This window comes from Camarhynchus parvulus, chromosome 1, assembly GCF_901933205.1.
Source record: "Camarhynchus parvulus chromosome 1, STF_HiC, whole genome shotgun sequence".
Classification (NCBI taxonomy): domain Eukaryota; kingdom Metazoa; phylum Chordata; class Aves; order Passeriformes; family Thraupidae; genus Camarhynchus; species Camarhynchus parvulus.
Genome location: NC_044571.1, coordinates 381,162 through 404,527, shown reverse-complemented (window position 1 = coordinate 404,527; position 23,366 = coordinate 381,162). Strand labels below are relative to the sequence as shown.

Sequence of the window (23,366 nt, the reverse complement as noted above, 5' to 3'; positions counted from 1 at the left end):
CCTGCCCAGTACCAGCACAGGACACAGGCACTGGCTGTACTGTGGTATTTCTTTCCCAAGGGCACAAGTGTCACCTCTGCAGCACTTCCGTGCCCAGCCAGAACACACAGGACTAAGTTTAGCCATCGTTAGGCCACAGAGAAATCCCTCGTAAGCCCTGTCCACTCCCAGAGCCAAGGAGGCACCAGCAAACCAAACCATCTGCAGAGAGCTCTGCATTCACCCAAATCTGACTCCTTAAACTCATTATTCATGCCTGATCCCTTGCAGCTCTTCCAGGATCAGAGGAGCAGCAGCCCTGGGGTCTGAGCAGCAACACTTGGGGACGTTGGGCTGCAGAAATCCTGTCAGAGTGTGAAATTCTGGGTGATTTCTGCTGGGCTGGGCTGACTCAGCGTTCAGCACCAGCCACAGCCACGCTGAAGGACTGTGTTTACCAAAGGGATAACTCTGGCTACCAGGGAAGCTCCCTGCCAAATCCTAACACAAACACTCAGGTGACTCAGGAGGATGAGCCCAGACTCCTCTGGATCTTCTTTAATACCTCATTAGTTCAGGAAAAAAGCACTCCATACCCTCCAGGCAGAAAATACTCTTTCCAGCAGCTGCATAAAGGGGAAAAGGAGCCACGAGCTTTCTTTCCCTCCTCCTCTGCTGCAACCAGGGAACTTCCCTGCAGCTTCCCTGAAAATTCTTGCCCAAACCAATTCCAAGTGGCCCAGGCTGCCAGGGCAGAGATGGAATCACATCCCTGGAGGGATCTAACAGCGCTGTGAATGTGGCACTTGGGGACATGGCTTAGTTGAACTCTGCAAGGGCTTTCCCAAACTAAAGAATTCCAGGATAGTAAACCCAGCCCTTTCTCACCTTGTGCACCAAAGCCTGCATGAGTATTTCTACCAATGCTCACACAATGACTCTAGTGAACAATAAAGCCTTTTTGCTCCTCCTTTCCAACACAAATCCCATTGTTTCTCTGGGACAGAAGGTGCTAGATTCCCTCCCAGGGCCAGGGCAGGTGTCAGTGAAGCCTTCCTGGGAATGCTAGAAGTGCCACCACGCTGCCCTTGGGGAGGCTCTCGAGCCCCTGCTCTGCCAGGTGACTCCTGCCCAGCAGTGACATCTCTGCACGTCACTCCTGCCTCAGGAACAGGGAGCCAGGGGCTTCCACACCCCACAGCACCACAAGCTTACACACCCAGAGCCTGTGGGGAACTCCAAGGAGTTGGAAGTGACATTCCCAGCACAGGTGGTTGGCAGACACTGAAGAAGCCGCCTGAGCTTGAACCACAGAGCAAGACTTGGGTCTGGTTGAACAATTCCTGCTCCCTAAGTGAACAGCAGCTGGAGTTTCTCCCAACCCCAACGGAACCACAAGAATGAACCCATTACACATTGTCAGTGGGAGTAAGGATGAGCTGGGGTGAAATGTCCCCTTTTTCCAGACCTCAGGCAACCTCCACCCCAGTTCCAGTGCTCCTGGAGGACCCAAGAGCAGCACATCCCACGCCCCTGTGGGCACTGCAGGCCTGGGCTGATCCTGGCTTTCCTGCTGCTTCTCCCATGTAGAGCTCAGCTTTGTCCTGGATCCTGCCATGTTCCCAGGGCCATCACACGGCTGGGATTTGGGGCTCCCTGTGCTCTGGGTGCCTGTGCAGAGCCCAGATGGCTCCTCCAAGCCCCTGAGTGCTGCCAGCACAGCAAACAGCCAAAGGTACTGGGGAGCTGGCTGGGGTGAGCTGGGACAGTGGGACAGCAGGATACTGGGATAGCAGGACACCTCCTCCCAGCAGAGTCCCCGAGACAGGAAAGCATCTCAGCCATTTCACCTTGTTAGGCTGAGCACTGAAAATAGCCCCGGGATGGAAAACAAACCAGCTGGACAAGTTCTCCACAGCACGAGTCTCTGGCCAGCAGTGAGTGAGCTCTGTCCTGTCCAGAGCTCTGTCCTGTCACCTGCTCGGAGCTCTGTCCTGCCCCCTGCCCCGAGCTCTGTCCTGTTCCCCTGCCCAGAGCTCTGCCCTGCCCCGAGCTCTGCCCTGTTCCCCTGTCCCGAGTTCTGCCCTGTTCCCCTGCCCAGAGCTCTGCCCTGTTCCCTGCCCCGAGCTCTGCCCTGTTCCCCTGCCCCGAGCTCTGCCCTGTTCCCCTGTCCTGAGCTCTGCCCTGTTCCCCTGCCCAGAGCTCTGCCCTGTTCCCCTGCCCAGAGCTCTGCCCTGCCCCGAGCTCTGCCCTGTTCCCCTGCCCCGAGCTCTGCCCTGTTCCCCTGCCCCGAGCTCTGCCCTGTCCCCCTGCCCCGAGCTCTGCCCTGTTCCCCTGCCCCGAGCTCTGCCCTGTTCCCCTGCCCAGAGCTCTGTCCTGTCCTCTGCCCCGAGCTCTGTCCTGCCCCCTGCCCAGAGCTCTGTCCTGTTCCCCTGCCCAGAGCTCTGTCCTGTCCTCTGCCCCGAGCTCTGCCCTGTTCCCTGCCCCGAGCTCTGTCCTGTTCCCTGCCCAGAGCTCTGTCCTGTCCTCTGCCCCGAGCTCTGTCCTGCCCCCTGCCCAGAGCTCTGTCCTGTTCCCTGCCCCGAGCTCTGTCCTGTTCCCTGTCCAGGGAGCTCCAGAGGGGCCAGTGCCACTGGAGCATCCCCCAGGCCAGCCCTGGGGAGGGAGGGGTGGCAGGGAGAGCAGTGCCCCAGCCAGCACACCTCTGAAGATATCCATCTGCAGGATGGCACAGGAATGCCAGACATTCCCAGTAAGGACGTGACAAACTCCAAGGGCTGAGCCTCACCCTCTGAAGCATCAAACATTTTTTCTCCTTTCCCAAGAGGAAAAATAAAAGATGGGAGAAAAAGTAACCAGCAACCCCACTTATCACACCGATTGCTGTCAGGAAAACTTGTCTAGGAATCATCCTGCAGTGTGGGAGAACAGCACTGAATGCCCCCAAATATCCCTTTCCACACTCTTTTTGTGTTAATGATACAGCCAATGAAATGAACAGGAAAACCTGTTTATCTCCAAAACCCAGCGTGCAAATCTCCAGTAAACAGTGTGGTCCATGAGAAAGCTCTGAGAGCAGCAGGAGCAGCGGCCAGGAGGGCAGGGATGGGATGGGGATGGGACGGAGATGGCACCGATGGTGGGATGAGGACAGCCCCCATCACTGCCCCACCAAGAGATCCCTCTGCCACGTGTGCTGCCTTCACCATTCCCACAAAAGCAGCAGCATTCCAACTCAGCTCCCACACTTGCCAGTTCCTCACTTTTGGAGCATGCCCTCTTTCACCCAGAGGCCCTCCAGGACACAGCTGAATTAAGTGACTCTCAGCAGGCCAGGCTGCAGGAGTGGCACTCCCTGAGGAAGCTGAGGCCCCTCTTCATCCCGCCAGCCCTGCAGGATGCACTCACTCCTCTGGGGACAGAGCCAGCCTGGGCTCCAGGAGGCAGCTGAGAAGATAAAGCTCTGAGACCCTGGGTAAGAGGGCAAAGCAGAGCTGGGGCTGCTCTGGCAGAGCCTGGCACAACCCAGATCCCCTGGCAGCATCAGCAGCTGCGCTGGGTTTGTGCCCCGGTGCTGGCTGGGGACAAACCAACCTGAGCGCCCAGGCAGAGCCACCTGGATCCACACAGCACACAGATAAAAGTATGGCATGGACAAGAACATCCTTCCTGATCCTTTCCACACGTTTGGAAAAGATCTCCTGGATTTTGCAGTCTACAGCCCAGACCCACTGTGAAACCCCAGGAACACCGAACTGCTGTCGCCTTCCAAAACACTCTGAGGTGCTCAGGCCTTCCATCAGCCATTTCCCCATCAACACTTCATCCCTGGACTTGGATTCAGCTCCAGAAATGCCAACCAGAGGAGGAAGCTGGGCAGCTCCAGCGGGATCTGCCCTGCCTGAGATGGGATCAGCTCCCTCAGCAGCACCCCCTGAGCTCAGCCCCAGCAGGTGGGAAAAGCAACACACACGGATTAAAAGGGAATAACCCTTCCACAGCCTGCCTGGCCTGGGGCTCTCCTCTCCTCACCTGCAGTCCTGGAGCTGCTCCGTGACAAGCACGAGGCCTTCAGGTCAGCACAAGGTGCCAAACCTGGATTTTTGCCTTCCAGCTGCCAAACTGCCAGAACAAACCCACCCAGGCACCCTGAACAACAGCAGCTGCTTGGAGCAGAATACTTCCAGAATTATTTCTGTCCCCCCAAAAATTAGTTTCTGCCCTCCATCCATCTCTATCCAGTTAAAAAAATAACTTTTTTTCCCCTTGGCTTACTCACCCATTAATTATGTCCTGGCACTCTTACAGATCTAAACACATGCATTGCTTAGCAGCTTTAATCCTGAATTATTCCTCCCTTTCCTGCAATCCAAAGCCTCCCTTGCCTAGGAAGGGGCAGGCTGTTCCAACCAGCAAGCTGTTCCTTTGTAACTCAGAGAGGAACATTCCTCAAGTTCTCCTGTTTATTGCGTTTTTATCCTCCCAGAACAGCCCAATTTACGGCACCGGAGCTCCAAACCTGCAGAGAAGAATTAAACTGACCTTAAAACTCCATCCTTCAGGGAAAAACAAACACTGGGCTACAAAAATAGTGCCTTTTCCTGCAAAACGTGTGTGTGTGTTACCAAACATCCCCGTTTCCAACTGCACTGCTGCTGCTTCCACTGTCTGAGAGCTATGGGATCAGCAAGTCCCAAACCCCAGAGGAGGGGAAGGGCTGGTGGGACTGAGAACATGCAGAGCTCCTCGGTGGGATAAAGAGCACTTCCAAGGAGCTGCCTCTGTGGATCCAGCAAATGCCTCTTGTGGCAAACCTCAGCAAGGTGGGGATAAAAACATATGTACAAATATATATAAATATGTGCCAGAGGCAACCCCCTCCCCCCTCAGGGTTTGAGAGACTTGCAAGGAGCACTTGGTGGTTCCCAAAGTCAAACCCCACAGAAGCCCGTGACACGCAGTGAGTTAATGCACTTTCCAAAGTGGAAAAAATAGGTTACTTAAAAATAGGTCCATAATCCAAACAAACAAGCACCCCGGTACTATTTCACAGAGGGAAAACAAGCAGGCAGGGACAGTCCTGGGACACAACCAGGCATGGCTCCCCAGTGACTTCTCATGCTCCTCTCAAGGTTTTCCATCACTGCAGGGCCAGGCACTCGGACCAGGACAAGCTCCTGAGCACAGTCCTGCCATCACTCCTTACCATTAATTGTATTATTGTCATTATTGCAGAGAGCGCAGAGCCCCTGGCAGGGCCTGAAGGGGCTCCAGGAGAGCTGCAGAGGGACTGGGGACAAGGCCTGCAGGGACAGCACCCAGGGAATGGCTGCCAGTGCCAGAGGGCAGGGCTGGATGGGATCTTGGGCAGAAATTACTCCCTGTCAGTGGTGAGGCCCTGGCACAGCGTGAGGCAGGAGCTCCTCAAGGCTCCCATGTGCTGCAGGAGTGACAGAGCAATGGCTTTAATTAAAGAGTCCCTGTCCCTGCCAGCACCAGCTCCTAAAACTGAACCAGAGCTCTGGAGGTGCCACAAAATTAATCAGGCATGGCTGCAGGGGCTGGGGAAATGAAGGTGAGGGAAAATTAAAGTGCTCCAGAGAGCCCAGCGTGGATCAGCCATGGGAGCAGAGCAGACTCAGCACGAGAGTGCTGTCTCCACAGGAAATATCCCCAAATTCCAGCATCAGAGAGAGCCTGGAAGGCGGGAGGGGGAAGCAGCAGGTCCCAGGGCTGCATCTGGGAACAGGGAGAAGGCAGAAAAGAGGCCAAAACCCCCACTATTCACAGCATCCCACACTGGACTGGGCTTAGAGGCTCCTAAACTCCATCCCATCCCACCCCTGCCATGGCAGGGACACCTCCCACTGTCCCCAGTGTCCAGCCTGGCCTTGGGCACTGCCAGGGATCCAGGGGCAGCCCCAGCTGCTCTGGGCACCCTGTGCCAGGGCCTGCCCACCCTGCCAGGGAAGGATTTCTCCCCAGTAGGACCTGACTGACACAAAGAGGGCTGATGGAGTCTCCTTCTCCAGCTGGGGGCAGGGGGATCCCCAGACCCTCACCCAAGGACAGTGAAGGTCCCAGCTCCTGTTTCCAGCACCTTCCTGCCCCTGCAGTTACCCAGAGCAGGGCTCCACACAGCTGAGCCAGCCAGAACAGGAACCACCCTGGTCCCAAAGGGCCTTTCCAGAGGCAATCCAGAGGTGCCCAGGGAGAGGCACAACTCCCCTGCCTGCCAGGAGTTTATTTCTCCTTCTCTGGATTCAAAGCAAAGCTAATTAATGGAGGAAACAGCTTTTTTAACACCAATAAGTTTGTGCAATTAGGGCTCTGGGGAGCAGAATGCCAGGCTGGGCACAGTCCAGCACCGAAGGGTGGCCAGGGCTGGCACTGCCCTGGGCTTGGAAGCACCAGGGACACGAGGCACTGCCAGCACAGCCTCCAAGTGGGACAGCAGCAGGACAGGGGTCACCCAGGGAAGTGCTGCTGTTCAGCCACCAGCTCACACAAAGGGATATTTTACTAACAAATCCCCAAATCCCCGGGGCTGGCACAGCCCTGCCTGCCCATGGAGTGCCAGCTGTGCCCCATGGGCACCTTGTCCCCAGCCCAGAGCACTCAGTGCCACCTCCAGGGCACACCTGCAGGGATGGGCACTGCAAAGCTCCCTGGGCAGCCCCTAAATACCAGGATGGCCTTTTAGCTCCCCTCCCTCCCCGAATGGCAGGCAGATCATGAACCACACCTCCCCGAGGGTACCTCAGCTCCCCTGGGCTGTCCCCAGACACTCACCCATCCCTCCAGCCCCTGCCCCAAGGAGGAGAGAGCTCCCACAGGGAATTGTGGTGTACCAAGACACCCAGGCAGCCCACAAGCCAAACACCAGCTGAGCAGGCCACAGAAACACAAAGTGCTTCTCCTTCTCGCTCTTCTTGGAATGAGGCTCTGCTCCAGGACCACCAGAGCATCCCAGAGCCTGCAGCTGCACCACCAGGGATGTCAGGAGGCTCCTTCCTCACACACTGTCTGCTCCGTGCCCTCCTGAGAGCAAAGCATGGAAAGGACAGAGGGATTGCTGCCTTGGACTTCCACGTGGGTGTGTGTATCCCTGCCCCACGGCGGGAAAGGCCAACCCAAAGCCAGGTTTGGAGCAGGAGCTGCAGCTCCTTGCAGCCCCAGCTGCTCCCCCTGCACCCTCCTGCAGGAAGGGACCACCCCAGGGGCACAGCAGACACGGAGACAGCTGCTTTCCAAGGCAGCAAATAAATAAATCTAACAAGAAATTAAATTAAGAGCCTCTCTCTGATCCAGCTCAGCATTACTCCAAGTTTCTGGGCCAAGCAGGGAAGGGAATGAGCTGGAGGGAGCCAGGAGCTCCCCAGCAGCCCCAGCGCTGCCCAGCCGGCCCTGCTCCTCCTCCTTCTCCACATGAGGCCACTTTGCGGTCAAAACACGATTTTTCCAGCTCTCAGAATGGCAATTCCTCGAGATGAGTTTCATTCCCGAAGGAAGCCGAGGCTGTGCTTCCAGCTGAGCTGGGGAAGAACATGGACTTTTCCCTGGCACAGCTCTCCAAGTATTCCCACAACTGCTTCGTCTCCCTCACCCAGCCCAAAGCTGCTGCTCACAGGTGCAATTTCTACTCAGTGAACCCCTCCAAGGAATTAATTTAATAGCAGAATCTCCCTTACAAGGTATTTTATCAAAGCAAGGAGGGCACAGCGGGTCACTGTGCCCCATGAACTCGCCCAGGTGTGTGGAAGGACACAGACCCAGCGTGTCCCACCCTGCAGGACGAGCCACCACTGAGCTCCCACGGCTCCACGAAGCCTCGTCCTGCTCACAGGACAAAATCCCTCAAGCTGATTTGAAGCCCAAACCCAGCACTTCCCAAGGCAGAGGTTTTGCAGTGAAGGATTCACTTCCAGGGACCCCCTGGGCCTTGGGATGGCAAGGACAGACAGGGCTTGGGCACAGCCTCCTCACCAGAAATTCACATTCTCCCCTCTGGAATTGATGACAGCCACCAGCCTGTGGCTGCAGCCCCCCCTCCTCACCCCGACTTTGTCCCACAGGACGCTCCCTGGGGTTAAGGGCAGCTCCAGGTGTTCCAGGCAAACACAGGAACAGCCCTGGGCGCAGCCCTCCAGCCTTGGGCACTGACACGATCAGGATGTGGTTTTAACTTGTTCTTTAAAGCACTGAGATAAGAGCAAAGATGACTCAAGAAGGGTTGTGACAAAGGAATCAGCGAAGCAGGAGACAGGGCAGGAGAAGGAGCAAGGATGAGAAAGAGGAGCTGCTGTGGAAAGAGGGAAAGCCACCAAACCCGTGCCAGCCCTGCACCAGAGCCCAGCCCTTGCCACCCTCTGAGGCATCACCCAAAAATGCCTCCACCCAACACAGAATTCAGAGCCCACCTCTGAGCTGCTGCAGGAAAGAGGGAAAATCCACACCATGATCCCTGACCTGCCTCAAGGATGCCAGAACAGGAGGCCCCAGATCCCTGTGGATGCCAGGCCCCAGGAAGGAATTCCCTGCACAATGAAATAAGGCTCAGGGCAATGCAGGCTGGCACCACTTCCATATTATTGCAGGGGGGTCTGGATCCCCCTGGATCTGCAGGGGGAAGCTGTCACCAGTGAGGGAGCCAGGGATGAGCCCCAGCCATCCAAACCCCGCCTCTGCACAGTCAGCTTTCCTTGCATCTCCTACAAACACACCTGGGAGTGTTTGTGACCCAGGGATGAGCCCCAGCCATCCAAACCCCATCCCTCCACAGTCAGCTTTCCTTGCATCTCCTACAAACACACCTGGGATGTTTGTGTTTCCACCTGCGAGTGTTTGTGAACCAGGGATGAGCCCCAGCCAACCAAACCCCATCCCTCCACAGTCAGCTTTCCTTGCATCTCCTACAAACACACCTGGGAATGTTTGTGACCCAGGGATGAGCCCCAGCCATCCAAACCCCATCCCTCCACAGTCAGCTTTCCTTGCATCTCCTACAAACACACCTGCGAGTGCCCACCTGTGCCGGGCTGCACAGAGGGCAAGCAATTAAAATAAAAATAACCCTAAATCCCACACACTGGTTGCAGGTGATGTGATTTAAGGAGGAAGAGGCAGCTGAGGAAGATCAATATTTTAAATGAGATGAAGTTTAAGACATTGACTCAAACAAAGGGTCATATTTTGATGGCCCACATAAAACTCATGTAAAACACTGGCCACAGCCCCGGAGAATGTTCTGATAAGGACCAGAAAAAGCACCAAAACCTGACTGATCTGGGCAACAGCCACAGTACAGCAAATGAGCAGAAAAGGGGGGAAAAATTCCTGGAAGTCCAGTTTGTCCCTGAGGAGCCTGGTTTGCCCCCTTTTAGGGGGTGTGAAAAGGTCCCGGGCCGGGCTGCAGCCTGACAAATTCGGGCTAAAAATAACCAGGGCGGGTGCAAACAATGCCGTGGGGCCGTCACACATCCTGCGACAGCGGCAGGAGCCCAGACCTGGCCTCGGGCAGGGCCAGGGGCTCCAAACCCCCCACACCTCCTTACAGGGCTCCTGCGCTGCCGAGTGGAACCAAACTTCAGCGTGATCCCGGCAGGAAAAGATTACAGAGCAAAGATTAAGGCCTCAATTCGCCTCTGAGGGAGTCAAAGCCAGGAGAAAATGTGGTTTTCCCCGGGGCTCAGTCACCAACTCTTATCTTCCTGCATGGATAAACCCACCCATTTCAAACTCTTGCTTAAAATATCTCCCAAACTATGAATCGGGATCATTCCTAATCCTCTGTAAAACCTGCTGATGCATCCCCTGAGTGTGCAGAGCAACCCCAGCAGCCCAAGAAGTGCTGCAGCTCAGGCTCCTGCTCTCTGCAAGCACTTCCCTGCACTGCCTGAGAAACTTCCCCGATCGTTCAAATCCTGCCATCCTGATTAAAGAATTAAAATAATAAAAAAAAGGCACCTTTGCACGTTGGAAAACGTGTCAAAGCCGAGCACTTTCACTTTCAGAAACGTCCAGCACTCACCTCTGCCTCCCACCGAGCAGCCAACACCTTCTGCTTCCAGGGAAAACAGCGGGCAAAGCGTGTCCCGTGCCGGCTGGGGACATTCCCTGCTGGGAGCCACAGCTCGGAGAGCTCCGAACCCAGCGGCCAAGAGACCTCGGGGGAGCCGCGGCAGCAGAGGGCACGGAGCCCGCCCGGCTGCCCCGGGACGGGACACGGAGCAGGGGACAGCGATCCCTCCCTGGCCACATTCCTGCACTTTGGGGCTCCGACCGAGCCAGCCAGGAGTCCCATGGCGGTTCAGAGCCAAACCACGGCCCAGCGTGACCCGAAGCGCTGGAGCAGCCGCGGCGGGGGCAGCGCTGCCGCCCGTGCCGGGGCTGCCTCCGCTCGCCAAGAGCACAGGCAGCAGCTGAATCACCCAGGCTGCCACACTTCTGCAGGGCCTCCAAAAATAACCGCGCTGGAAATTCCTTGGAGGCACAAACCTTGCTTCGCAAGGACTGCGGAGATCCAGTTTCCTCAGTGGAGCAGACTGGATGCGAACGGGCCCGAGGGTTCAGGGGCACGGCCAGAGGGGATGAGGAGCCCTGGTCCCGGACACAGCCAGTGACAGACCCCATCCCGGGCCGGGCCGGACCCGCCGAGCTGCCCGGGCTCACACCCCGAGCTGCCCATGGTTGTGCTGCTCCCCCGCTCCAGGGCCGGCTCCTTGCCCCGCTCCTTGCCCCCGGCAAGCCCCAGGCTCGGAGCCGAGCCCTTCCCAGGGCTCCGCTGCGGCGCCTTCCATCAAACACCAGCATCCAAACACCGGCCCAGCTCCTTCCCCGCGCCCACAGCGCCCGAGCCGCCCCCAGACAGGCCTGCCCGGGCCGGGCGGCACCCGGGGGTCCCGGCAGCGGGGCTCGGCACCGCCGGTGCCCGGAGCTGCCCGGGGCCGGGCCCGGCCCGGGCCCGGCTCACAGCTCCGGCTGACCTCGGGCACCGCCACAAGGACACGGAGCCCACGGAGCCCACGGAGCCGGCTCCGGGGCAAGCCCGCAGCGTGCCGGGGCTCGGCTCCCGCTGCCCGCGCGGCTCTCGGGGCGGAGGGGATCGGAACGGGGCGAGCAGAGCGCCCGGGCTGTGCCGGCCGTGCTCCTCAGGTGGGACTGGGGCTCCCTGCACTGCTGGGCTCCCGCAGCGGAACGGCCCCGAAACAGCTCCTGAGGAACCCTCGGGTCCCCAGCTCCCGGCATCGCTCTCGTTACCGCGGGGCGAACGAGTAAATAACACAAAATTATCCTAAATCCCGCCAACCGCTCCCAGTCGATGCCATTTAACGAAGAGCGCAATATTGTAAATGAGCTGAAATTTAAAACTTTTGACTCAAACAGCCGGAGCCCGCTGCAGGAACAAACCGGGGTTATTTGGGTCCTTGCGGGGTCCCGAAGCGGGGATCACCGCAGCTCTTGCCCGAAAGGCGGAGGAATGGCCCCAAAACGGAGTGCGGGGGGGGTGGCACGGCCTTCCCCGGGCAGCGCCCGCGCCCGGCGGGGCGGGCAGGGCACCGCGGGGCCCGGCCGGGGGCTCACCTGCGATGGCCGAGTCGTCCAGGTGGGAGCCGGGGGCCCGCTCGGCGCGGCCGGGATGCTGCAGGACGAGGAGGAGGAGGAGGAAGAGGCCGCACAGCGCCCGCACGGCCCGGCCCGGCCGCGGCTCCATTTCCGCGTCCCCGCCGCCGTCAGCTGCTCCTCGGCATCGGCACCGGCTGGAGGCCCGTGGAGTGTCCCGGTTATCCCGGCTATCCCGGCACCGCCGCCAGCTGCGGCCGCGCACCGGCTACCGGAACCCTCTGCCCCCCCGACCCGCAGTGGTCTCTCCCAGGACAGCCTCCCCCCCCGCCGCAGTGGTCTGTCCCGGGACAGCCCCAGTCCCCCCGCCCTCAGTGGTCTCTTCCCGGGGTAACCCCGCCGGCCCCTCTGCGCTCTGCCAGGATAACCCCGCTTCCCGCCACCTCCGCTAGAGCCTGCCCGGCCCGCTCCGTCCCTCCGCCGCCTCCTGGCAGCGGTGCCTCCCGGAAAACTCCGCTCCGTCTGTGCCGGGACAGCCTCGCACCCCCCCGTCCGCCGCCGCGGTGGTCTCGTCCGCCCCCCCGCGCGCCGCCCTACGCACCGGGCCCTGGCGCCGCCGCGCGCGCGCTGACAGGGGGCGTGGCTAAGCGCCGCCGGATCACACCCACCGGGGGCGGAGCCAACGGGGCGGGCACGTGGCCACGCCCCCGCTCCCGCCCGCGCGCGCACGGCGCTGGCGCGCAGCGACCTCTGGTGGGCGGAGAGGGGAATGGCGGGACACGGGGGACCGGGACACATCGCTACATGGGGCACACCGACATGGGGCACACCGCGACAGGCGAGACAGCCCATGGGACACATCGCGATAGGGGACACACCGGGACAGGGGACACAGCCCATGGGACACACAGCGACAGGAGGCACATCGCGGTAGGGGACACACCGCGACAGGCGAGACACCTAGATAGGGGACACAGTGCGGCGGGGAACACACCGCGACAGGGGACACACACCGGGACATGGGACACACTGCGACAGGGGAGACAGCCCATGGGACACACCGAGACAGGGGACACACCCCGACAGGGGACACACCGTGGTAGGACAGACACATCGTGACATGGGACACACCACAACATGTGACACCACCTGACATGTGGGACACCCCAATATGTGACACACCCTGACGTGTCAGCCACCCCGACGTGTCAGCCACCCCGGCTCTCTGGGCAGAGACACTTGGGGTCCCAGCACGTGGCTCCTGGTTCGCAGCGGGGCTGAGGAGATTGCGACACCTCCCAGAGCTGGGACACCTGCCGGGCCACGAGCTCCCGGTGGCACGGCTGGAGCGGCGCCACCAGCGTGCCCAGAGGCCACTGCCTGGGCGGGGACGGGGAGCTCACATCTGTCCCACCCCCACACCTGTCCCACCCCCACACCTGTCCCACCCCCACACCTGTCCCACCCCCACACCTGTCCCACCCCCACATCTGTCCCACTCGGCCGGGGTGCTCCGAGAAGTGACAGCCCTGCTGGTGTGTGTCCCCTGTCCCTGGAGCAGGCTCCTCCCAGCCGGGTGCCCACACTGCCAGTCTGGCCTGGGGGTCCCAGGCTGGCCCCTTGTGGGGACTCCTGGCCATGATGGGTGTCCAGGCCGGGACACGGGGCTGCCTTCTGTCCAGGCTGATGTCCCGGATGATGTCCAGGCTGATGTCAGGCTGATGTCCTGGATGATGTCCAGTCTCCCTTGGGTTCTGGTCCCCGTGCTGGCACTGGGGAAGATGCTGGTGGTGGGCAGGGGTCCCACACCTGCAGACCCCGAGATGAGGATGGGGACAGGCCACAGGGATGGGGACAGGCCACAGGGATGGGGACAGGCCACTCACTCCCGGGAGCTGCGTCCCCTCCATCCCGGGTGTCCCCCACAAGCCCCTCCTGCCCCAGTGACCCCCATGGGCTGCAGGCCCTGCTGGGGGACCCGGCCCTTGGGGGGACCCTCAGATTGGGGGACCCGGCCCTTGGGGGGACCCTCACAGCGCCCGGGCTCCTCTGGCCTCGGGGGTGTGGGGGGCACTCCCACAGCACACTGGGACCCCCACTCCCCCTGGGGGTGCAGCAGGGGAGCCCCAGTACCCCAGGGGCAGCTGGTCCCCTGTGCTGTCACCCCCTGTGCTGTCACCCCCTGTGCTGCCACCCCTGTGCTGTCACCCCTGTGCTGTCACCCCCTGTGCTGTCACCCCTGTGCTGCCACCCCTGTGCTGCCACCCCTGTGCTATTACCCCTGTGCTGTCACCCCTGTGCTGTCACCCCCTGTGCTGCCACCCCTGTGCTGTCACCCCTGTGCTGTCACCCCCTGTGCTGTCACCCCTGTGCTGTCACCCCTGTGCTGCCACCCCCTCCCCACGCACACCCCGAGGCACCCCGAGGGCAGGGGTGTCACCTCCCCCCTGCACCCCAGAGCTCTGTGCCCCCGGCTGGCAGGGGCTGTCCCGGTGTGTCCCTGTCCCCAGCGCGAGGGAGGAGGGTCCCTGTCCCCCCGGCCCCGGGGCTGCTCGGGGCGGTGCCGGGGCCGTGTCCCGGCGCTGCCGCAGCCGGGCCGATGGCGGGGGCGCGGCGGCTGCGCTGCCCGGGCCCGGGCCGAGGAAGGAAGCGGCGGGCGCGGGGGGCCGGGCGCGGCGGGGGAAGTTTCTCCGCGGGACCGCCCGGGGCGGCGGAGGAGGCGGCCGCAGACTTCCTCCTCCTCCTCCTCCTCCTCGTCCTGCTCTTCGTCCCGCTGCCGCTGCCGCCCCGGCCCCGCGCCCGCCGCCGCGCCATGCCCCGGGGTGAGTGCGGGGCCGGGGCACCGGGCGGGGCCGGGGGTCCCGCGGCCGGGGTCCCCCGCCGGGCCGGGCTCCGGGCGGGGGCGGGAGGAGCCGCCGGTCGGGGCCAGGGCGGGGGCGGCGGCCGCGGGACCCGCCCGGAGCGGGACCACGGGGGATAACGGGAGTGCCGGGGAGAACGGAGCTGCCGGGGGGAACGGGATGCGATAGCGGAGCTGCGGGCACGAGGGGACCGCCGGGGGGAACGGAACCGCCGGGGATAACGGAACCGTCAGGGATAGCGGGGCCCGGGGTAACGGGACAGCCGGGGATAACGGGGGACCGCGGTGCCGGAGGAGCGGAGTTTTGGGCGGGAGCGGGCCCGGCAGCAGCCGGGACAGAGCGGGGACAGAAACGGGCGAGGCCCGGCCCCCTCGGCGGGACCCCCCGGCCCCGCACCCGCCGGATCGGCGGCCGCACCCCCGGCCCGCTCCCGGCCTGGCGCTGCAGGGGCTGCGCGACACCGGGGGGCGCTGCGCGGACCGCGGGACCCCGGCCCCGTCCTGACCCACCGGCCCCTGCACCGGCCCCTGCACCGACCCCCCTGCACCGACCCCCTGCACCGACCCACCTGCACTGACCCACCTGCACTGACTCACCTGCACTGACCCCCCTGCACCGACCCCCTGCACTGACCCACCTGCACCGACCCCCCTGCACTGACCCCCCTGCACTGCCCCACCTGCACTGCTCCCAACTGCTCTGGCCCCCCCGACCCCCGTGCAGTGACCACTGAGCCCCCGCCCTGACCAGCACTGCACTGACCCCACTGACCTCTCCCCGGCACTGTTCCGCTGCTCTGACCCCCTGATCCCCCTGATCCCCCTGACCTGACCCCCCACACGGACCCCCGAGCGCCCCACAGTGACCCCAGTGATGCCCCCAGCACTGTTCCACTGCACTGACCCCACTGCCCCCTGCACTGTCCCCTGCAGTGACCCACTGACCCCCTGTGTGACCCCACACATCCCTCGCAGGCGCTGCCACACGTGTGCAGCAGCCAGGACGGGCCAGGGCTGTCCCTGCGGCCGTGGGTGCTCGTCATGGGCTCCCCCCGGGTCTCCCCCGGGGTCACTGGCTCACTCAGTCAGCGTGGGGACACCCGCGGGTCCCCTGGAGCCTGCGGGGGGCTGGGGGCTTCCCCGCTTGGCTTGGGGGAAGGAGAAGCCACTGAGGTACTGAGGTACCGTGTGTGGCCCATGGGGACAGGCTGTGGTGGCAGCGCGGTGGGAGGGGGCCCAGGGGCTGGGCTGTGGTGGGAGGGGGCCCAGGGGCTGGGCTGTGGTGGGAGGGGGCTGGCCCAGGCTCCAGCAGTGTCTGTGGGCAGTTGTGGGGGTGCTGGGCCATGCTGGCCATGGTGCAGGTGTGGGCTGTGTGTGGAAGTGGGTTGAGTTTGGCTGTGTCCAGAGAGGTGCTGGAGCAGCACGGTGCTGCCACCCAGCGCTGGCACCTGCTGGAGGCCATGGAGCCTGGACTGGCTCCATCCATCCATCCATCCATCCATCCATCCATCCATCCATCCATCCATCCATCCATCCATCATCCATCCATCCATCATCCATCATCCATCCATCATCCATCCATCATCCATCCATCCATCCATCCATCCATCCATCCATCCATCCATCCATCCATCCATCCATCATCCATCCATCCATCCATCCATCCATCCATCCATCCATCCATCCATCATCCATCCATCATCCATCCATCCATCATCCATCATCCATCCATCATCCATCATCCATCCATCATCCATCCATCATCCATCCATCCATCATCCATCCATCCATCCATCCATCCATCATCCATCCATCCATCCATCCATCCATCATCCATCATCCATCCATCATCCATCATCCATCCATCCATCATCCATCATCCATCCATCATCCATCATCCATCCATCCATCCATCATCCATCCATCCATCCATCATCCATCATCCATCCATCCATCCATCCATCCATCATCCATCCATCCATCCATCCATCCATCCATCCATCCATCCATCCATCATCCCTCCATCCATCATCCATCATCCATCCATCATCCATCATCCATCCATCCATCCATCATCCATCATCCATCCATCCATCCATCATCCCTCCATCCATCCATCATCCATCCATCCATCCATCCATCCATCCATCCATCCATCATCCATCATCCATCCATCATCCATCATCCATCCATCCATCCATCATCCATCATCCATCCATCCATCCATCCATCCATCCATCCATCATCCATCCATCCATCCATCCATCATCCATCATCCATCCATCCATCCATCCATCCATCCATCCATCATCCATCCATCCATCCATCCATCCATCCATCATCCCTCCATCCATCCATCATCCATCCATCCATCCATCCATCCATCCATCCATCCATCATCCATCATCCATCCATCATCCATCATCCATCATCCATCCATCATCCATCATCCATCCATCCATCCATCCATCCATCCATCATCCATCCATCCATCCATCCATCATCCATCATCCATCCATCCATCCATCCATCATTCATCCATCCATCCATCCATCCATCCATCCATCCATCCATCCATCCATCCATCCATCCATCCATCCATCCATCCATCATCCCCTGGAGGGGCCTGGCTCTGCCTGCAGCCCTGGAGCTGCAGAGCTGTGGCAGCTCCTGGGGCAGGGACCAAGGCCCGGGAGTGGCCGTGTTGAGGAGCAGAGCGGGACCCGGCCTGGAGGGAAATAAAATGAGGAAATTAGTCACGGCAGCTGGAAAATGAGGGAAATCAAAACCCTCCGACTCAGCACGGGAGTTATTTTAGCTGCCACGGCAGAGCCTGGGGCAGAGCTGGGGGGCCCCTGGGGGGTCCCTGCATCCCCACCATGGCCATGGACCCCTGTGGGGTCCCTGCTCGGGGTTTAGACATTTTAGCAGTTTTATTTTAGAGAGTTTAGCAGTTTTATTAATTTCCTCTTTCTGCTGCTGAGCAGGCTGCAGGGCTGGGGCGGCAATGCTGTGCCTGCTCCCCCCAGAGCAGGAGTGACCCCAGTGCCTGGGGCTGGTGACCCCAGCCCTGGGGGGGCCCGGGCACGTCCCTGAGGCCGCGATGGACCCGGGGCAGGGCGGGGTGCCCGGGGCACGGTGGGCTGTGAGGGGCCGCAGTGGGGTGTGCCGGTGCTGCGGGGCGGGGAAGGGGTGCCTGGGGCGGGCAGGGTCGGTCCAGGGAGCTTTGGGGACCGTGGGACAGGGAGCTCACGGGGGCGGCTGCTCCACTTCCCCGGCGGAAAACCCCCGGGGGCTGCCCCGGCCGGGAGCGCTGGCAGAGGGTTTTGCTTCCCTTTTCTGCTGAAGAGATGAGTCGCTTTCCCCGTGCCAGGGGGTGGCGATGGGAGGGGGACCTCCGTGTGTCACCCACAGCCCCCCCTGCCGCCTCCACAGCGCCCCAAACGCCACCCGAGTGCCACCGCAGTGCGGAGCGGGGCCGGGGGGCTCGGGGTGCGACCCCGGGGCTGGGCACGGTGCAGCCCCGAGCTCCCGCCCCTCCTGCCCCGGGGCTGGGCACGGTGCAGCCCCGAGCTCCCGCCCCTGCTGCCCCGGGGCTGGGCACGGTGCAGCCCCGAGCTCCAACCTCTCCTGCCCCGGGGCTGGGCACGGTGCAGCCCCGAGCTCCCGCCCCTCCTGCCCCGGGGCTGGGCACGGTGCAGCCCCGAGCTCCCGCCCCTCCTGCCCCGGGCCCCTCTGCTGGGGCTGGCAAGGGGCAGGTGCCCCCATGGGCTGTCCCCCGTGGGCTGTCCCCTCAGCCCCACGAGGCCACTCTGATCCCGGCATCCCGGGGCGCAGAAGGGGTTAAATGTGTGCGGGCCGCGGGTCTCCTGGAGAACAGAGCTGGCCTTGTGCCGGCAGCGGAGCTGGCAGCAGCCGCGGGGGCACAGCAGGGCCGAGGCACCCACCCCGTGTGCCCGGCCTGGCCCAGCCTGCCCCGGGGCAGCGGGGCCCTCGGGAGCCCCAGCGTGGCTGTGGGGACACGGTGACCTCCAGCCCCTGCCTGGCACCTCCAGGATGCCAACAGGCAGCCCCTGGCCTGTCCAGGAATGGGGTTCCTTTGGGAGGGCTCCTGCCGCCCCTCCTGTCCCTTGCTGGGGGACACAGGGGCCCAGGGGGCAGAGCACTGTCCCTCCTCATCCTCCCTGGGAAGATGAGTGTGAGTCGGGGGCTTGGCTGGGGCTGGGGGAGCTGGTTGGGACTGAGATGTGGTGGCTGTGGCTGCAAACCTTGGCCGTGACAGAGCCAGAGCCCCCTGGCACCCCCCTGGCACCCACATCCCCCCCTTGGCACCCAGACTGACTTGGGGCTGCTGTGGGGGCTCTGCCCTACACAAAACCCCCTCCTCAGCGAGGCACTTGCCTGTGAGTGTGGGCCATGCCTGCGGGTCCCCTCATTGTGCCACGGGCACCTCGTACCTGGTGCTGGCAGTGCCAGGGCTGGCAGGAGCCAGAACACTCCTGTGTGAGTCCTGGGGCCATGGCAGGAATGGGCACCGTGGTGTGTGCCCACGTTTGCTGTGTGCTGCTGGTGACAAACCTGGGGACACTGGGGCTCCACACCCCCGGGGTGCTGGGTGATGGCGAAGTGACCCCTGGCCTCGAGCCCCTCCTTCTCCTCCTCTTCCTCCTCCTTTCCCTCCTCCTCTCCATTTCCCAGTGGTGATGCCCCAGAGTGTTTTCTCTGCACTGGGATGGGGATGGGATGGGATGGGATGGGATGGATGGGATGGGATGGGATGGGATGGGGATGGGGAAGGGGAAGGGATGGTTCCTGCCCAATACAGCTCATCCCAAGATGCCCACAGTCAGTTTGGGCTCAGCATCAGCAGCGTGTGCTCTGTCCCACTGTGGGATGGGCACAGGGCCAGGCTGCTGCTCAGGGCTGCTTTGGGTCCTTACTGAGTCACACGGGCCAAATGGGGCCTTGGGGTGACAGGGGCAGCTGTGTCCCACTGCAGGGCTGCCCTGGGGACAGCCCCCAGCCCTGGGAGCCCTGGCCAAGGGATGGGGTGGCTGCAGGACAGAAGGGGCCCAGGGGACGCGGGTGGCAGTTACAGCCCCCGTGGAAGGTGCATGTCCCTGAGGGTGGCCCTGTGCAGCCTCGGAGGGACCTCGGTCTCCCACAGTCCTGATCCTGGTCCCATGACCCTGATCCTCCCACTGCCCTGCTCCTTCTCCCTCTGCTCCTGCTGCCATTGCTCTGATCCACTTCCTTCCCCCGCTGTCCTGCTCCTGCTCCAGCTCCTCCTGATCCAGTTCTCCCACTGTCCTGGCCTCCTTGATCCCGATCCCACGGTTTTGATTCTGGTCCCACCCCTCTGTCCCTTCTCCCACCGCCCCACCTCGTGCCCCTCCAGTCCCAGCACTGCCTGCGCCTGCCCCGGCCTGAGCAACTGCTGCAAAGCGTTGTGAGGAAACCTCCGGGCTGTGTTGGCTCCCGAACTGGAGGCAAAGGCCGGGGCTGTGCTTGCGGCCCCCGGGGACCCTGCAGGGCTTCCTGCGGGGGTGGGGATGGGGACGGGGACGGGGGGCCGCCTGTGCGGGCCCCGCCGCTGCCCGCTCACACGGCGGGGATGCGGGGGTCCCTGCCCGGGGGGAAACTGAGGCACAGCGCTGCGGGGCGGCCCTGGCGCCCCCCGTGCCTGTGCCGGGGGTCGGGCACAGCCAGGCAGGGCGGGGGTCACGGCACAGCCGCAGGAAGCCGCGTGTCAGCGCGGGAAGAGGAAGAGCGACTTCCCCATCCGAGGGGGCAGGGACGGGCTGGGGCTCGGGCCGGGGGCTCGGGCCCTTCCCCCTCCCCAGCCCTGCGGACTCAGCGGGCTCTGGGCAGCGGGGACCCCAGCCCAGGAGTGCGGGACACTGCGGCTTCTCTGCCCCGGCGCTCCGCTCCCTGCCCGTCCCTGGCACGCGAGCGGCGCTCCCATCCTCCCGCAGCCATCCCATGCGAGGGCACCGGCTGCGCACGGCCGCATCCCGGCGGCAAAGGGGCTGCGGGCCCCAGGGGGAAAACGTCCCCAGCCCAGCACCGTGCGGCGCCCCCGCCTCGGCTGGGCAGGGCCGGGCAGCGCCGGGCTCCGGGCAGCGGCAGGAAGGGGAGCAGGATGCAGCCCTTAATGGGAATCGCAGAGGGAACCTGAGGAAGGAAAACGCTCTCCGGGATTGGGGATAAACACAGCTGCCGGAGCGGACGCCGGCTCCGGGGCCACGCCAGCCACAGCGCCGGCCCTGCTTGGATGTGGGCAGGACGGGGCTGGGACAAACGGTGACAGCCCACGGGCTGCCACAGCCCCGGGATGGCCCTGCTCCTGCCCTGCTGGCTCCACTGGGCTGGAGGCACAGCACAGCATGGCACAGCATGGGATGGTGCAGGGTGCTGCCACAGCCTGGCTGCCATGGATGCAGCACCCTGGGGACAATGTGGTCCCCATACACTGGCCATGGTGGCACATGTCTGTCCCTGGGTCTTGGTGGGCAGATCCCCATTGGGGGAGTCACTGTCAGGGGTATTTGCCTGCCTGGGAAGCTCATCTGGGTTGGATGGTGAACCAAGGAGCGTGTGACCCTTGTGCAGCCCCCATCCTTGGGGTGTCAGAGCAGGGGGACCACACTGACCCAGCCCTGGAGTGTCCCCTCCCTGAGCCTGTTCTCTTCCCACAGGCTGCTGAGGGGACACCAGGAGCGCCGGCATGCAGAGCATCAAGTGCGTGGTGGTGGGTGACGGGGCGGTGGGCAAGACCTGCCTGCTCATCTGCTACACCACCAACGCCTTCCCCAAGGAGTACATCCCCACCGTGTTTGACAACTACAGTGCCCAGAACACGGTGGACGGCAGGACTATAAACTTAAACCTGTGGGACACGGCCGGCCAGGAGGAGTACGACCGCCTGCGGACGCTTTCCTACCCCCAGACCAACGTCTTCATCATCTGCTTCTCCATCGCCAGCCCGCCCTCCTACGAGAACGTCAAGCACAAGTGGTACCCCGAGGTGTGCCACCACTGCCCCAGCGTGCCCATCCTCCTCGTCGGCACCAAGAAGGATCTGAGGAACAACCCCGAGACCATGAAGCGGCTCAAGGAGCAGAACCAGGCGCCCATCACCACCCAGCAGGGCATCAGCCTCTCCAAGCAGATCCGCGCCGTCAAGTACCTGGAGTGCTCGGCGCTCAACCAGGAGGGCATCAAGGATGTGTTCACCGAGGCCGTGAGGGCCGTGCTCAACCCTGCCCCGGCCAAGCCCAAGAGGCCCTGCGTGCTCTTGTGACGGGGCTGCCGAGAGACGATCCTGGCCCTGCCGCCGTGCCCCCGCACACCTCCTGCCCCCAGCCACCCCCGTGCCTCCCCGAGCCTCGGTGGGAGCCGCAGCCTCCAGCTTTAATAATACAGACCTTGTTTGCACTAACTGGCCGCCCGCGCCGGGGGCACCGGGCTCCCCGCCCCGCCCCGGCTCTTTTGGTGATGCCTCTCCGGTCCTGGCACAGCAACGCTTCCTGAGAAGGGGATGCCCGGGCTGGGCCACCCCCACTGCAGCCCTGAGCACCCCACGGGGACCTGCCACCCCCACCCTCTACACCAGCTGGGGCACAGGGCGTCCCCAGCCCCTCTGTGCCAGCCCGGGCAATCGCCCAGCCCAGAGCATCTCACTGGCACTGCCCCCTCCTGCCCCGGGATCCCCCTGGCAGCACCAGGGGCTCCTGGGGGGTGTTTGGGGTGAGCCCCACACCAGGGACCCGCAGCCCTGCTGAGAGCAGAGCCAGTGTGGCCAGAGTAGAGAGCTCCTGCCCTGGCTGGTGCTGGAGCTCCACAGGGCAGCAGGACTCACCTGTAACCCCCAGAATTGCTTCTCCTGAAATAAAAACCTGCCCAGGCCACCTGTGTCCTGTGCTCTCCCACACGCACCCACCTTTCCTGGGCATGGGGACACTGCCTGGAGGGACATGAGTGTCAATGGCCCGAGCTGGGCTGGGACCCCTCACTGTGCCAGGGCCAAGCTGAGGGTGCTCATGGGGCCTGCCAGGGCTCTCCTCTGGGAGGAATGGCCAGGGGAACCTCGGGATGTCCCTGCCATGGCCAGTCCTGACCCCACCATCTCTGTGTCCAGCTGAGCTCCTGCCCGGGGGTTGGGGACATTGTAAGGGACAGCAATGGGGACAGTGCAGGACGTGGCCATGGGGCCATTGAACTGTGTGGGAATGGGGACACTGAGGATGGGGACATTGCAGGAATTGGCACACGAGTGGGGTCCCCCCCGGGCAGCCCCCAGCCACCTCAGCCCCAGTACTGCCTCTGGAGGGGCAGGTGGAGGGCAGAGCCCTGTGTTCCTGTGCCCAGGGGTGTCCTTGGTGTTCCCATGTCCCATGGCTGGTGATGGCAGCAGAGCCCTGTGCTCCTGTGCCCAGGGGTGTCCTGGGTGTTCCCGTGTCCTGTGGCTGGCCATGGCAGCAGAGCCCTGTGCTCCTGTGCCCAGGGGTGTCCTGGGTGTTCCCGTGTCCTGTGGCTGGCCATGGCAGCAGAGCCCTGTGCTCCTGTGCCCCGGGCGCCTCGGTGTTCCCGTGTCCTGTGGCCGGCCATGGCAGCAGACCTGTGCCCTTGTCCGCCCAGGGGTGTCCTGCAGGTTCCGGGCTGTGGCTGGCCCGGCACAAGCCGGGGCCGTGGCTCCCTGCCCCCTTGGCACCAGAGCCGGGGCAGGCGTGGGCAGCAGGGCTGGGGGCCGGCCATGTCCGGACACGGGCCCCTTGTCCGCCCCGGGGCCTTCCTGCAGGAAGGGCAGAGACCCGGCGCCCGCAGAGCCGCCTTTGGTCCCCTGCGCCAGGGGACACCAGCCCGGGGCCGCGTGGACAGCAGGGCTGGGGTCCCGCTCACCAACCGCCCAGCCCAGCCCAGCCTCCTGCAGCCTCCCGGGGCTGTGGCAGAGCGTGGCCCCTGC

General features: G+C 63.0%; 2 protein-coding genes across 6 annotated transcripts in view; one reads left to right on the top strand and one right to left on the bottom strand.

Annotated features, from left to right (window-relative positions):
• The window catches only part of STIM1 (stromal interaction molecule 1), a 73,310-nt gene extending 61,135 nt beyond the window's left edge, over nt 1–12,175 (bottom strand). For 3 of the 5 annotated variants that reach the window (XM_030961581.1, XM_030961571.1, XM_030961590.1), the window contains exon 1: nt 11,563–11,848. In XM_030961581.1, the coding sequence (XP_030817441.1) occupies nt 11,563–11,692 (130 nt within the window). In that variant the 5' untranslated portion in view covers nt 11,693–11,848. Of the gene's footprint in view, nt 1–11,562; nt 11,849–11,984; nt 12,090–12,142 lie in introns of those variants that run through there. The other 2 variants (XM_030961562.1, XM_030961554.1) reach the window with 2 other exon arrangements.
• Nucleotides 12,176–14,231: 2,056 nt separating this feature from the next.
• RHOG (ras homolog family member G) lies at nt 14,232–22,303 on the top strand. Its single transcript, XM_030956723.1, has 2 exons — nt 14,232–14,363; nt 21,100–22,303. Exon 2 carries the CDS (start codon nt 21,129–21,131, stop codon nt 21,702–21,704), a length of 576 nt encoding a protein of 191 aa, XP_030812583.1. The 5' UTR covers nt 14,232–14,363; nt 21,100–21,128; the 3' UTR covers nt 21,705–22,303.
• Nucleotides 22,304–23,366: the final 1,063 nt, after the last annotated feature.